Consider the following 15,050-nt stretch of genomic DNA (forward strand, 5'->3'; position numbering starts at 1 on the left):
AAGACCTGATTACATGAAAACAGTAAGGAAGCCCTTGCGTCAGATGATTAACCTCTGATAGTAGTGTTATATCAGAACATAAAGATTCCAATAAAAAATGTAAATGGTGCCTGGGAATTAGTTTCTAAAAGCTGCAAGACCCCCCCAGGAGGGTAAGCTATTTAGATTTAAGTATGGTCATATAGGCATATGTCTTGGGACTGTTGCTGTTGCCAACTAGAGAGGAAAAGTAGCGTGACTCATGCATGAGCATCGTAACAACTGTACCTAAAAGGTGAAGTCCTGCTGCTGTTGGAGGGGAGTCAGTCTGAAAGAACTCCAGATTTACTTTCTGTAACAAGGAAGAGGTGGTAACCCAAATATTCTACTTATTCCAGAAAAGAAGTACATCTTCTGTACACCTTAATGATTACAAAAACTATATTCTACTTACACTTTTCAGTAGTTTAAAATACGTTAAGTGATACTGATTTAAATGCTTTCCTCAGCATAGGTATTCTGAAGAGAAATGCAAAAATCAGTCAGGAGCTCTGTACTAACTCAGGAATTTAACTACATTGGCATACACGTGCCCTGGAAAACAAGTTTTCCTTAGGTGTTCGCAAGTATGGTTTGAAGCTTCCCGTGCTAGGACATTGAAGGATTTATCTCATATGTGTAATGTGCAGAAATGGGGACTGAACTAGTTGCCATGCTCCACTGACCACTTTGGGAAATGCAGACCCTGATGATTTAGTTGGTTTGACAGAATTTTTACAACATGTTTATTGTGGAAACCTCTAGGTATCCAGGGCTTTCCAGCAGCAGCAAACAGTCAAAACCTTACAAGAGAGGCTGCCTCAAAACGACAACATATTTAAGACTTTTGGTTTCTTCCTTTCTTTCCCTTTTGGACTTCTGAACCTCTAGGATTTGCTGTGTTTTGTGGCTGTAGCCACAGGGTCTAGATTTCTCTTGACAGAAGCCGAGATGGCCCCTAGGTGGTAACTCCCTCCAAGAGCTGGAACTTTAGCGAAAAGCCTGAACTAAAACACGGGTTGTCAGTGGAAGGAATGGGACTGTCACCCGTCCATCCATCCATGCCTCTGGGAGATCATCCTTGCCTCAGCTCCTGCTGCCCCCTCAGAAGCACCAGCCTTGAAAATTAAAAAATAAAAAATAATAAAAAAAGGCGATTTATGGCCTCAATCGCTCTGGCTTGATATCACTTTCACCGTCTTCTCCTCTCAGGCGTCGTCCCGTTTTCGAAGGGGGGGGAACACCACAGCCCCGGCCCCCTCACGACGAGAGCGGGAGCGCTGAGGGGTTAATCCGGGTGTGCCGGCTGAGGAGAAGCGGGGCGGCCGCCGCCGTGCGGGAGGACCGGACACGCCCGGAAGGCGTGCCCTGCCCTCCCGCACCGCGGCGGCAGCGGCGAGTCCCCTCAGTGCCGCGGCCGTTGGGCTGGCGGTTGGGCGGCCGCTAACGGGACCCACTGCTTGCGCGCGGGCTTTTGGCGGGCACCACTGAGAAGGAGGAGGGGGCGCCTGTGGCGGGGCAACATGCCGGGCAGCGACACGGCGCTGGCCGTGGATAGGACGTACTCGGACCCGGAGCGGCACCGGCGCCGCAAAACGCGGGTAAGGCGTGTCGGGGCTACCCGTGGGAGCTATGCGGGCCGGGGAGGGGAGTGTGGTGGGGCTGCCGGGTGGGTCTGGGTGCCCAGCTCTTGGAGGCAACTACCAACCTGCAGTGTGTTCCCTTAGAGGTCTCCGTGTTTGCTACGTTGTCGATCTAAAGGGAAGTTCTAAATCTGTGCTTTTTCCCATATTCCTACTCTAAGTACTCTTTGGTACAGGAAAATGAAATTAAACTGGTTGTTGACATAACAGAAACTGATGTTCAAGATAAATCCACAACAGAAACTACTTGGAGGCGAGAGTAACAGAGAACTTACTCACCAAAGTCAACAGCGCTGATGATTTAATGAAGTGATTCTGTGTCTAGATCACCCTGGTGGATATCTGGTTTTGGTCCTGTTTCTCAAGGTTTCTGTTTAATAAACTGAGGATGAGGTGATTGTATCTAGCAGCAGAGAACGATTACGGTTCCCTTCCTGAAGTTACTTACAAGAGGTCTGTGGCAGGGATGCAGATTGACAGAAAAGGTGTGTCTGTGTGTTCTAGGGATAAAGTAAGACTATACTGTATATCCATGACCTATGGATTTATGGGATCATTTTCCTAATGGTCTGTTGGCAAGTTCATCTTCCTTTATCTTACTATTTTGATGAGTTGTTCTTACAATATATGATAACCACATATTGGCAATGCTTTTGATTCTTTCATATATCGTGGTGAATGTCACACTGATGAAGGCAGTTGGCTCTCTAGTTCATGTACAGATTTCAAATTCTTATCTAAATGCTCAGATCAAACAGGTGTAAAACAAATGGCTTTCTTCCCATGCACTGCAGAAAGACATGAAGAAAAAGAAGGCTGCTCTAGCTGACTTGGGATAGCAGCAGAAATTCTGTTTTCTATGCTAAGATGGGATCCTGCATGTGTCGATAAATGAGCTTTACAGTTTGAAGTGTAGGGATTAGCTATTTATGAAGGAAGATTGGTTATGGGGGTTTTCTGAGGGAGGGTTCTTAATTTGGTTTTTTAAATTTTGTTTTGGTTTTCTTTTTCCTGTACTGCATATTAGCCATTATTTCCATCTCTCCAGCCCATTAACTGACAGAGCTGGAAGGGAGATGGTGTGCTTCAGATTGTTTCTGTATAATGAAATGTTTTAAAAATAGGTAACCCTATACACTGTACCTTTACTACTGGAGTCTACAATGCTCTCCATACCGTAAGCCAGGTGCACATGCTGGTCATAACCTGGTTAAAAATTTTATGCATTTTCTTTGTTTTTCTCTTTGCAAGTTGAACTAAGTAGCTTTTCTTCATTGTTTTTGCTGAAAGAATAATATGCTTCCTAACTTACTGTGGCCACAGAAGAAAGCTGCATACCTTCAAGGATGATTTTTGGTATGTTTAAGAGTTAAACCTGAAGCCTCCGCTCTGCAGTCTAGTTGATCTGCTTAAAAGCAGATATTCAGTGTTGTGTATTGTACTTGTATATTGAAAAATAAAATTTAAAAAATCTCATGATTAAGACAATTTTATGAAAGCACTAGGCTTTTGTCTGAATCTGGGTTTCTTTTCATCAGCATTAGCCTCTCCTTCCCTTCCTGTGACCATGAGACCTGGAAATCTAACTCTGTAACAAGTTTGTAGAGTTGTATATAATTGCATTGTTCCAGGGTTTGGGCTTTACAAGTCATGTCAGATATCACAAACTTGTAATATAACTGCTAGAGGTGGTAGCAGCAGGTTGTATGCTCCAGACGATGACAAGATCTTGCGTTACATCCATTTGTGCTTATTCCAGCCTGATAGGAATTTTTCCTGGGTAAATTGCCTGGATAACTTCAACATTCCTCTTACTGCTTTAACCAGGGGCATGGAAATTGTCAGGCACTGGAGCAGCGACAACTGGTCGTATTATGTAGGAAAGAAGCAAGAAAGCAGGATGCTTTTTTCTTTTACAGACTGAATAAAAAGCATCAAAGCAGCTGGAGTTAAAGCTGCCATTCCCAAACATTAATGGAAAAAAGCAATGCAGAGCATGAACACAGCAATGCAAAGCTGATGGGAGGACACTTGGAGAACCTGAACAAACTAGGGGGCCTTGCTTGTGTGAAGAAAGTCTTGGAGTTGGTTTTGTCAGCAGGATAGGGACAGTGTATAGTAAGTAGGGTGAGATACATTTAATAAAGCCTGGGGGGAAACGAGTGTCAAAGTAGTTGTTGGATCTCATAGCCTGTATAACACAGGCTACTGAATCCAGTTTTCGGGTGGGCAGGTTTTGAAGGACTTCTCCAGCCCTGTAGGTTACTGTCTGTCTCTTTCAAGCTCATCGAAGGATTTTTCTTAGGAGAAAGTGAAGCCTTATTTATGGACAGGCAAGAAGAGCGTTCCAAAACTGCAGCTGTATCTATGGTAGGAAGACATCACCAAATTCAGTTTGCAGAAGTGCTAGAACAGCTTATTGTGAATATAGCCTTCTGAGTTCGTAAACAGTAGGATCTGAGGGGAAAAGGATTTTAAAATTCCTGCTGCAGCTAAAAAGCTCCTTCAGTACAAGGCAACAGGTCTCCTTAATACATTTTTCTCTGAGGCCATTTGAAGTATAAGATATCCTGGGCTCTGCTAACAAGTTCCCAATGAAACATATGTCACATTTTGTGCAAAGGTCCCAGTGCCTGAAAGAGAAAGAACACTTTAATGAAGAACAGCTGAGTCATTTTTAACATGGGGGTGTCATTGCTGCCTAAGGAGGCCAAGTATTTTGTGGGAGAGGCTGGATTCCTGTTCTCTTCCTTGGACGACTCACAAGAGAGCCAAGCTGTGCTGTGCATGGCAGTATAGCGCGTGGCATAAAACTACTATTGCTCGTAGTGTAATGGTATCCGTGCCTTACAGTTTGGGTATTATTTGTTGGGTATAGATTTACAGTCATGGGGTGATATTGCTTCTGGTAAATCATCCATCCCCAGCTTTAAGAAAGGTACCCTTCCAGGAGACTTTTCCTGCCTCTCAGTGTCGACGGTATCTGGTCACTATAAGCTGGATTACTGCAGCTCACTCAGGTGGAATCAGTGCGGACACTACAGCTGTGCAAAATATTTCAGTTCAGCTCTGCTAATGCCAGCTGCTGCAGCTTCACTGTGCTTCACATCTATGACTAGTCAATTCCTGCAACACTTTGAAAACTAATCAAAATCTTTCAAAATCAGGACCTAAACCATGAAGTAGGACAAGATTTTGCATTTTTAGCTGTCATGCACCAAGTAGTGTTCTTGTTGGAATGTTGCTTGCAGGGCAGCTAAAGAGCGTCATGGTGATTTCTTAAGTGACTTGTTTTTGCAGTGAGTACTGTGGGAAACTGGAGGTGGTCAGATTCTGTCTACACCTGCTTCTCAGGACGTAGGTCCATGCAGAGGTCTATGCAATTGCAATAACAACATTTCTGATGCTCAGTGTAGCTTGGCTATGCTAACTCATGCCTCATTGTGATGACTTTTGCTTCTAGAGCATTGTGTCAAGACTGCCTTTCAAAGGCTCTGTTAAAGCTGTCATCTCTGAATGCTCACAAGGTTGTCCTGTTTAGACCTCAGAAACCTGTGTACACAGGTTTTTTTTTGCTGCTGATTAGAGCATTGCTCTTCACGCTTGATCTCTTACCCCTTACGGTACAACAATCCTCCACATTTCATCAGGATTATAAATTTATACCTATGGCTTTGTAGGAGAAAAATCCTTTCCTAGTACGACCAAACACATGAGTTACTTTACTTTATCCCATCAGAAGTCTATGCAGTGATATGTCCTGCGTTTTAACAAGTAGATGCTTTAGAAGGAGATGTAGGAAGTCCTAATTACATAATTTCTTGCATATTGGAGCCTACTCAGAACTTTCTCTTATTAGTGGTAGACTTATATTTGAAATGGCGAGAATTCTTCCTTTATTTAAAAACAAAAAAAACCCCTTACTTGGAACAGATGTGGTTTATGTATTAACAAGGAATCTTAATTTCAATCTTCTTGTGCTTTCAGCCTTAGTGAGCCTAGCAATAGAACGCCAGTGTATTGTGGAACTGATTCTTACATGATCACACACACATATGCAGGCACGAAGGCTTACATTAAAAAAGAATACGTAGAAAGCAAGTGTATTTAGTGATAAAAAAACATTCTGTGGAATGTCTCTTCTCGTTTTCTGTGTCTGTCTTATGACCCCTCCCATTCAGCTTGTCTATAAGCAAGGCAATTTTTAAAATAATCTCTCCTCATATGGAAGTCTTTCTAAGCCTCTAATCACTTTCATCATCTGTCCTTGGATTCCCTTTATTTCTTAAAATCTTTGGTGCGTTTAGAGGAAATAACATAAAGGGACCTAGAAGGATTAAAAATGTTAAAAAAGGAAAAAAAAAACCCCAACCACCCACCTCAAAACAAACAAATCAAACCAAACCAAACAAAAAACCAAAACCCACCCAAAACAAAAAGCCACCCCACATACAGTTTTAGGAGAATGGGAGATCTAATCTCCTTTAAATGCAAAGATAGCTGTAGAAGAAATACTTGTTCTGGGATTTTGTGACTTGTAACCAAACCTCCAGATATTTTGGGCTCAAAGAACTTATGCATGTTTTTCCCATAGTTCCCTCATGTTTTGACACGAGATGAAGATAATTTGATGAGACAGAATATTATTAAGACCTCCAAGCATTGGATTTGAATCTACCATGTATCTAGAAATGTGTGAAACCTGTCAAAGAGTAGGCTGCGTGATGCAGGAGTATTGGGAATAAGAAAGGGAAGCCACAATTGTAATGTGAACCCAAAAAGACAGATGAGCTGGTTAGTACTGAAGAAGAGCCTGGATTGTTCATGTAAAACAGTAATCATGTTTTGATTATTTTTGTCATTTTAGAACTGTGTGGAAAGCTGTAACTTCTTAATTTTTTGCTAGTGCCAGAAAGGAGTGTTAGGAAGTTTACAAAGCTGGTATCTTTTTTTGGTATACTTTGAGTTTTGGGATTCATTACATCTAAAAGCTCAATGTAATTTGTTGTCAACATATGAAATAAAGGGGGAAATTGTTGCTGTACAGCTTAATACAGTATTGCTGTACTCCCCTGATCCTGCAAGGTGAACCCCTTTGGTAGACTTACTGCCATAAAAGTTGAATTATCACCTAATCCATCTTCTTCCTTTGATCCCAAGAAGACAGTTTTAAACAGTAAGTAGAAGTGGAGATGCATGCTCTTTTCAAGGTTTAAGCTCTATTTTTAGGTTTGGAAGTTTTATACTTAAACCTTTTATAGCTCTTGGCCTCCACCTGGAAAATTCATATCTCTGAAGACTGTACAGTATCTCCTTTCCTTTGCTGTACTTTTAATTCATTCGTGTTGCAGTGGATGGTATTGCTTGCAGGACTGGGGCATCTATAATCACCTTTTTAAACATCAGGTATATTTAAAAAAATATGGTCACTGGGGGAAAATTGCCAGCCTTCTGGTTTGCTTTCTTTTTGAAGGGCATGTAATTGTCCTTCTGTCAGGTTGCCAATGGTGATGTAGAGGGGTGCCAACAGCTCTATATCCCTAGCTTGCTTATTGTCGTCATCTCCATAGGTGAGGCTTTACCTAGGCACCACCTGACACAATGTCTGCATAGAGGCTGAGCCTTTAAGATTTGGCTGGATTTGACACCTAACGTTGTCCAGGCTAAAAAGATTGCCACTGCCTGTTGTCCAGTTTTAGTTGTTTTGGCACCGTTAGCAAGTGTGCAGCTTTCATCTTCACCCCGACAGTGAGTGTGGTTTTGGGAAAGACCTGTGTGGGAGAGGAGTTTCTATGTGATGTTGGGGAATGGTGGAACATAGTTCTTGCTTTTCACTTATGAATCCAGACAGAGAAACTTTACTAAAGAGCATTTGCACTGTTGCTAATGAGGGTTGCAAATACCTTTATTATTGAAAGATTTCTGGTCTTCCCTTAGTCTGGAAGAAGAGCTGAGTATTAATATGCAAAGCCAAAAATAAACCTGCTGTTTTAAAGCCTTGACATATGGGACCTGGTGTGTAACTGGGATGGCTTGTAGCTGTGCAGCTAACCTTTTTCAGACACTCACCAAGTGAGAATTCTAAGGCAGTTTTTTAGTATCATCATACATAATCTAAGCTTTAATTTAGGGACAAGGATGAGAGTGGAGGGATGTCTCTACTGGCCGAGGTATAACAAACATCTACAGATTATGAGCTATGATGCTGTTATTGTAGAAAGCTGAAATAAGACTTTTTTATTTACCCCCCCAAAAATTCCAGAAAAGCTTAAGAATATTGAGACCTGACCCTCTTCATTATTGTTCAGTTTAGGTGTTACAACTGGGTAAAATTCCAGGGGGCAAAAGTTATGGAAACCACTGCTACTAATATTTTCTTAGCTAATTCTGTATTGTATCTGTACTGAGACTATGGTATACTTTAATGGACCTTTGATATAAAATATTTGGCATAAATTCTAAATACTTCTCGGTTAACCTTTACTGTAGTAGGCATCCTTTCCTTGGTCTACCTATTTGTGTACAGTTTAGTAACAGTTACCTTCCTTTTGTAAACTTTTGTTTCAGTAGCTCTTGATGAAGAAGTTACATGGGGGTGCAAAGAATTAACACTGTGCTATTGAGTTAAAATAAAAATGCGATCCAAGTAGTGCTGAATCCGTTGGAAATTTTTGACTGACGTTAGTGGTCTATGGAACCAGTCCAGGGTGAATTAGAACAGCCTTATGGAAAATTCTCTACATATTAAGTGTTCTTTACAGGATGGAGGATGCTACTTGCTGTTTGTATTACAGTCTCATCTAGTTTAAACCGGGATGGTGTAGGTGCATTTTCATCTTTGCTTTTTGTTTGGTAAAGAAATGCTCTTGTAGTGGGTTTGGCTAAAAATGTATGGAAATCTGTTTAGTTTCCTGGCACAGACTGTGATGAAAAGAGCAGCCTGTGTGTGTATATATCTAAGGATTGCAACAATTAAACATTCTGATTATCTTTTTCAAGTGATTTTTGTTAAAGTTAATAGGATTATGGCCTTCAAAAAGGCCACTCACTTACAAGGTACTACACCATTGTCTTCTCAAGCATTAAATAGGATTTTTTCCTACTGACTTATTCATCCTGTGTTTAAAGCAAGGCTATTCATTTGAAGATGAGGCATTATGGTGGAATTTGGTGTTTTAAAGATAGGGAAGACTGCAGTGCTCTGGAGTCAGTTTACATGCATAGGAGGTGTTAATTTATAAGGTGAGATAAAGTGTTGTGCAGAACTGGTGAAAGTGTAAGCCCTCCATTCTTCAGAAAAACCTGATATTGCCTACCACCACCAAAAAAGCAAGTAACACAGCTTACAGGAAATGTGAGGAGTCAGTGCTTTGGGGTCTGTAGGTTACTGGGATTTAAATCTTAAGTGAATTTCTAAGTGGGCTTTCAGTGCTACGCTACAAGAATTACTGTGACAGGAAGAGAAGCCTTGTTAGGGTAAATTGGTGTAGCTAGTTTCTCTGGTTTTACAGCATTCAATCCTCCTTTTATTCCAAGTTATTCCAGTACATGTAATACAGAAATTACAGTTAAGCTAGTGCTCATTGTACAAATGCAAATGATATAAATATGCAGAAAATGTGCTGCTTTATACCAGCAAGTCTGTACAGGTGAGTGACGCCCAAAGATCAAACTGATAGACCAATTAGGACTGACTCTTAACAACATACTATACTACTGTAAGTATGCTAAGGACTTCCGAAGATTCACTGCTTCACCCTCACTTCCTAGGAGATAAATATAAATCAAATGGGAGGTGGCTGTTTCTTGGGCTCTGGTGGTCATTGACTGTGTTTTGGATTACAGTAGACAATAGCTTTTGTTGAAGGCTGCAGACAGCCTCAAGGAAAGGCAAAAGCTGTGGAACTGAGTAGGATCAAACCCAGTACTAGTCTTATAGGTGTTTAGTGTTAACAGAACATATCTCGTTGAGTGAGAGTTGCCTAGATCAGGTGTGAGGAACTCTTCGTACCTAAGGAGGGCCAAAGAAGACTTTTAACTGTGCATTCATTCACAGCTTCTCTTGCAGTCTGCAGCATTGTGGGTTGCCACCTTCACCCTGCCAGCTTTCCCAAAGCTGCTCAGAGCTATCAAGTCCACTAACAGCCTACTAGCATGGGGCTCCTTCACCACCACTGTGGTCACACTGTGCTTGCAGATTCTGCACCCCTCCCAATGCCAAGCTTCCTCACTCCCTGTCCCAGGGAGTCCCAGCAGCTTTTGGACATGGTCAGGGCAATAGAAGATAGTAGGGACACTGTGGGTGTGTGGCTCTTACTACGTTAGGAATCTTTGTTTTACTAGAAGTTTTGGCAGGAATAAGACAATTCAGTGTTATGGTTGTCCCTGATGTTTGTTGCCAGATCAGCGAAGTATCTCTTCACATCATTGGGTTTCTGATTTCTTTCTTTCCCCTTCCCTCTTATGTCCAGAAAACGTGGTTATCGTTCATGCTCCCTACCCCCGTATCTTAAGGAAGAAATCTGGTTACATCTTATCATATGTAACCAGTCCTTTTTTTGATCAAATTACACAATTTCATTTTTGGTGAACAAAAGAAGGATGACAGCCTGCTCCTAAGATAAGAGTTAAAGGGATAGTCTTAGGAGTTTCTTTTAAACCCAGGTAGTAAATGGCAACAGACTGGTTCAGTAGCGGCCAGGCTCCTGTTGTGCTAAAACGTGTCCAGACGGTTGACAGTGAGTTTGCTACACTCTTAAGTTGTCCTCCTCAGCTTTTTGTGGAGGTCTCTGCAGTAGAACCCTTCCTTCACACATGAATTCATGCAATGGGTGACACTCAGGCCCTTCTGATACACAGCGTCATCACAGGCACATGCTGCTTGCCCTCATGAAGGCCTGTGGTCTGTACAAGATCTATGCTCCTTCTGTGCCATGCAAGTGGATTGGATTTGGTAGGCCTTTGTAGCAGAGGTGTGGAAAGGCTCGAGGATGAGAGTGAAAACATTTCTTAACAAGACCTGAGGAAGATTTAAGGAAAGGAAAAGAGTGAGGACAATGAGAAGATCTTTGACAATCAGAGGGAGTTTCTCCTCTTTTTTGCCAGTATGTATATGAAGAAACCCTGAGGCTGTCTGTGTTGGCCCTTGCATGTTTTCTTCCAATAAACTCTGTGGATGTGGTCATAAGCAACTTGTCTTGGGAAGCATCAAGGAGCATTACTGTCTGTAAGAGCTAGACGCTTACTGCTACTGGTGAAGGAGATATGCCATTACCAGGTCATTCCATTGTGTCTTTCCAGCATTAACTCCTATGGTATTCTCTCTCTAGTGCACAGAGACATCCTGTTGACCAAATCTTCTATTTCTGATATTTATGAAACAGGCTTTCTATGGATTTCTACCTGAGGGGCATCATTGTGTCTTGCAGTATAAATTTAGCATAGAAAAAAGACGCACCTTTCTGTGGTTTTTTGGTTGGTTTTTGGGTTTGTTTTTTTTTTTTGCCTCCAAGGTTCTCTTCCCCCCCCCCCCCCCCCCCCCCTCTTTTTAACAAGGCACTGGAAAGTCTCAGATTGCAGGTAAATATTCAGGAGAATGATTAAGACATGAACTGACAAAACCTGATCTGGAAGTGATTAAGTAGAATCTCTAGTGACATTCATAAAACTTGGTGTCAAGTGGGTTGTTGTTTGTTTTTTTTTTTTTCCCCTTGTGATTTGTTGCCAAAAGTTATGGTATTCTTCTAGGTTTGGGAAGCTGGGCTTTGAGTGCCGTAGCTTACAAATTTTCTTTCACAGAATGTTTTGACCTATGTTGCTACTTTGCATGCATACTTTAGGTGCGATTTCTCATTTACTACTGAATATGTACATTACCCTGTAACATATATACAAACTGCTCTTTAATTTTGAAGAAGTACTCTTGCAATGAAGATACACCCACTTGTGGTGCTTTGAAACAAATAGCCAAGCCCTTGTTTCAGTTATTCTTGTTTGGACTTGAGAGAGTCAACTAGAATAAGCTTTGTGTGCTCTCTGTCATTATGCAGTGTGGCGGTTAATGTTCAGTGATTTGCTTGAAGAGTATTTATGTTTTGAAATGGAGTCTAGAGCAGTGGTGACAATGTTAGCCTAAGGCTCTGGTGACGTGGTTTCAGGCTACTGTGGCAGCTCTCACCCCATGTAGAATGATGGGAGTCATTTAACCTCTCTGAAGTGAATATGATTTTTTCTCAGTGTGCACAGGTGAGGGGATAAATGTTGTGAAGGATACATATTTCAGAATCATTAGCCATCTAGATGGACTTAAAACCAAAAACAAACAAAACTGGACAAAACTCTGACTTCTTTGTGGAGATCCAAAAATACACAGTGAATGTACGTTCCTGCTTCCCACATCAGGCCGATTTTAAGATTACCTGCCATAGGTGCTTCTTTCCCCCAAAATTGTAGAAGTCTTGCATAACTGTTTAAAATTGGGCATCTGATCTTATGGCAGTTGTGTAGGGCACCCTCTGTAACTGAGAGGGGCACAGATTTTGCAAGTGATCAGTCTGATCTCTGTTGATTTGGCAGAAGCTTAAACTGGATCACATACAGGTGAGATCTGAAGCTGGGTGAGACTAAATCCACTCTAAATAGCTGTGTAGCAGTGGATATTGCAGGCACCGCAGAAAAGATGCAAGTTTCACCGTTCTTCATGCATTTTAGAACTAGATGTATGCACTGAATATCTAGGCATCTGTGCCAAATGAACTCTTGAGTGGGACTTAAAGTTCCTTTCATTAGGCAGACAAGCAAAAGGCTTTTCTGGCTCTCGTTCTTGCACTATGCACTCTTAATATTACTGAATCTTCATTTCACTTATGTGTAACTACTGTTTTAGGAAATTTTTTTTTTTAAAAAAATATCTGTCTTTTGCCAGCTTTGCCATTATGTGTAGAAACCATTGGTCTCTGGTTGCTCAGAAATTGGCAGTACAGGATGTTACCTTTCCTTTCCCCTCTTCTCTCTGTTTTGGCTCAGTTATGATGATTATTGTAGAGTGCTTCTACTGTGAGTACTGTACAGAAATGCATTATTTTTCTCTGCGTAGTTAAGCCAGAATTAAATTGTGGAAGTGTTGCTTTTTTTTTTTTTCTTAATAAAGGAAGAAAGGTGAAAAAATACCAAAGTGTGACTTGGAAAGGAGGAGAGTAATCTTAAGTTTACCTTATTGTTACTGCAAGAAAGTAAAAGATTGCTTCTGTAAATCTGTAGGGCGCTTTTTATTTACGGTAGCAGCATGTGCTTCTGATAATGTTAAGTTTGGCAGTGTCTTGCACTCTATTCCCATCAGCTGTGTCCTGCTCTTGGGTAAATCAGCAGCAACACTGGGTAATTTCAGTGGTGCAGGATTAGGCCTTCTGCAGATGCTATTTGTAATTATTTCATCAATGAAAACAGGCATTTATGAACATGTAGCATGTCAGTAAGTAGTCAGAAAGAGACAAACTTGTAGCAATAGGATGTGGGAGGACACACCACAGCATAAAGTATTTGTATTGTCTTGTTATAGGTGTTGCTGATGCAAAAAAAAAAAATTAATTCTTTCAGCAAAGTAGGCATCACAAGGTTCAGAAATTCAGAACTTGATTATTAAAAAGCCCAAGGCAGAAATTTCTGTAGGAATTTTTAGAATGTGGAGTTGGATGTATATGACACTACTTCACGCCCAGATACTGGCAACTGTTAGTGCTGTCACATTCATTTTGTAAAGTAGGTGTGACTGAAAAAGGAACCTGTATAGCACAGTAGCAGAGGTAAGAGGGCAAAGAAGGCTGGAGTTTGAGGTGGAAAGACTGTCTTGCAGCACTGCTGTTGTATTAAAGAATGTATAGAATTTGTACTCAATGGCTCTGACAGAGGTCCAACTAGAGGGTGCCTAAGCAAATACATAACTTAAATCCTGGCCTTCCAGAGACAGATGACACTGTGTCCTAATTCCTTTGAAACTTTTAGTCTTTGTGATGATCTTCTAATTTCCTCTGTTCAAATCTTCAGAGTAAGAACACATTAGTTCCCCTTGTAAGTGCTTCTTCAGCATGATCTGTCAGTGAATTCCCAAAACTGTAATGCCTTCTTTTCAGAAGGTGCCCCATAATCTTCAGTATGCAACTGCTTTTCCTATTCCTGAATGGACGTTTTGAAGAGAATGGGGGAAAGAGGAAATTCCTGCACTTTACCCACAGGTTCAAATCAGCATCTAAGTTAAGGAAGTTCGGGTCTGATGCTCGTCACTCCTCAAGCATAAATGTGTAGTTAATGTTTGTGCCTGATTGCTTGTGACTAACAGTACACAGGGAATTGCAGCACTGGTCTCTGTTCCTGCAGGCACCTAGCTTATCTTGCCACTTTCCCTCACTCTGTCTTTCTCTAGCAATGAGAAGACAAAGGTTGTTCAGCCTTATACCATTATTACAGATGCTGACTGAATTAACTTGTACTGAAGTTGTTAATATGGAAACTGAGATGTGAGGACTTGGGTTAGAATTTGCATATTTGAAAGTGGAGAAAGTAATTTTATGTGTAAAACAGAACCCTCATACTTTTGGGGTTTTTTTGGTTGTGTTTTTTTTTTTTTTAAGCTAACATTTATGTCTGATTGTAGGAAAATAAAGGGCTACAATTAATATGCAGACTGCGTAGTAAGACAGCCTTAAAATGCCACATAGAGTTAAATTAATATTATTAATATCCCTTGCACATTGCAATAGTCTTTAATATCTATTTATAAGAATAAATTTTTGTCTCTGGTTACATCCAGTGTAGCTTGCTAATTTTAGGGGTGTGAACTCCGTGTGGTTTAGTAAGACAAAGCTTTAATAGCTGTGTCTGAATACTTGTCTAAAATTTATCACTGTATGCTTCTGTGTAGGGCCAAACATGTTGCTTATGATGTTGCTGTTTTGGTGACCAACAGGCTGATGGACTGATAAATACATAGTTTTATGAAAGTAGGGTTAGCAAATTGGAAAGGGGAAGAAATTCTCATTCCAAGATGATTTTGAACAGTTTCATATCTTAATATACTGAATCATCCTGTTAGTGTGTTTTAATGCTACAGAGTTAAAATTGGCATGGAAGTATTGTACTTGAGCTGAGTTTTTGAAACTTCCATATAAGGGGCAGTGAGCATGCCATATGTTTTACTAGCCAACACACGAAGCAATATCTTTATTTCCTGTAGTAATTATTGTTTGCTAAATTCGGGGAAGCTTTCATTTTAAAAGGGTAGTGACTGGTATTATCCAGTGCTGTGATTAACATACTGGGAAGATTCAGTTCTGAGTGCTCTGAGACTTTTGTGATAAAATTGCATCATTCTCTGAAATGTCTTTTCCTCCTGGG

At 40.9% G+C, this 15,050-nt stretch overlaps 1 protein-coding gene across 1 annotated transcript in view; it reads left to right on the forward strand.

The window, feature by feature from the left end:
• Window positions 1–1,374: 1,374 nt before the first annotated feature.
• TMCC3 (transmembrane and coiled-coil domain family 3) overlaps window positions 1,375–15,050 on the forward strand; it is a 46,606-nt gene continuing 32,930 nt past the window's right edge. The window contains exon 1 of the mRNA XM_075080635.1: window positions 1,375–1,619. Coding sequence (XP_074936736.1) covers window positions 1,542–1,619 — 78 coding nt within the window. The 5' untranslated portion in view covers window positions 1,375–1,541. The remainder of the gene's footprint in view (window positions 1,620–15,050) is intronic.

This window comes from Phalacrocorax aristotelis, chromosome 1 (genome assembly GCF_949628215.1).
Source record: "Phalacrocorax aristotelis chromosome 1, bGulAri2.1, whole genome shotgun sequence".
NCBI classification, from domain to species: Eukaryota; Metazoa; Chordata; class Aves; order Suliformes; family Phalacrocoracidae; genus Phalacrocorax; species Phalacrocorax aristotelis.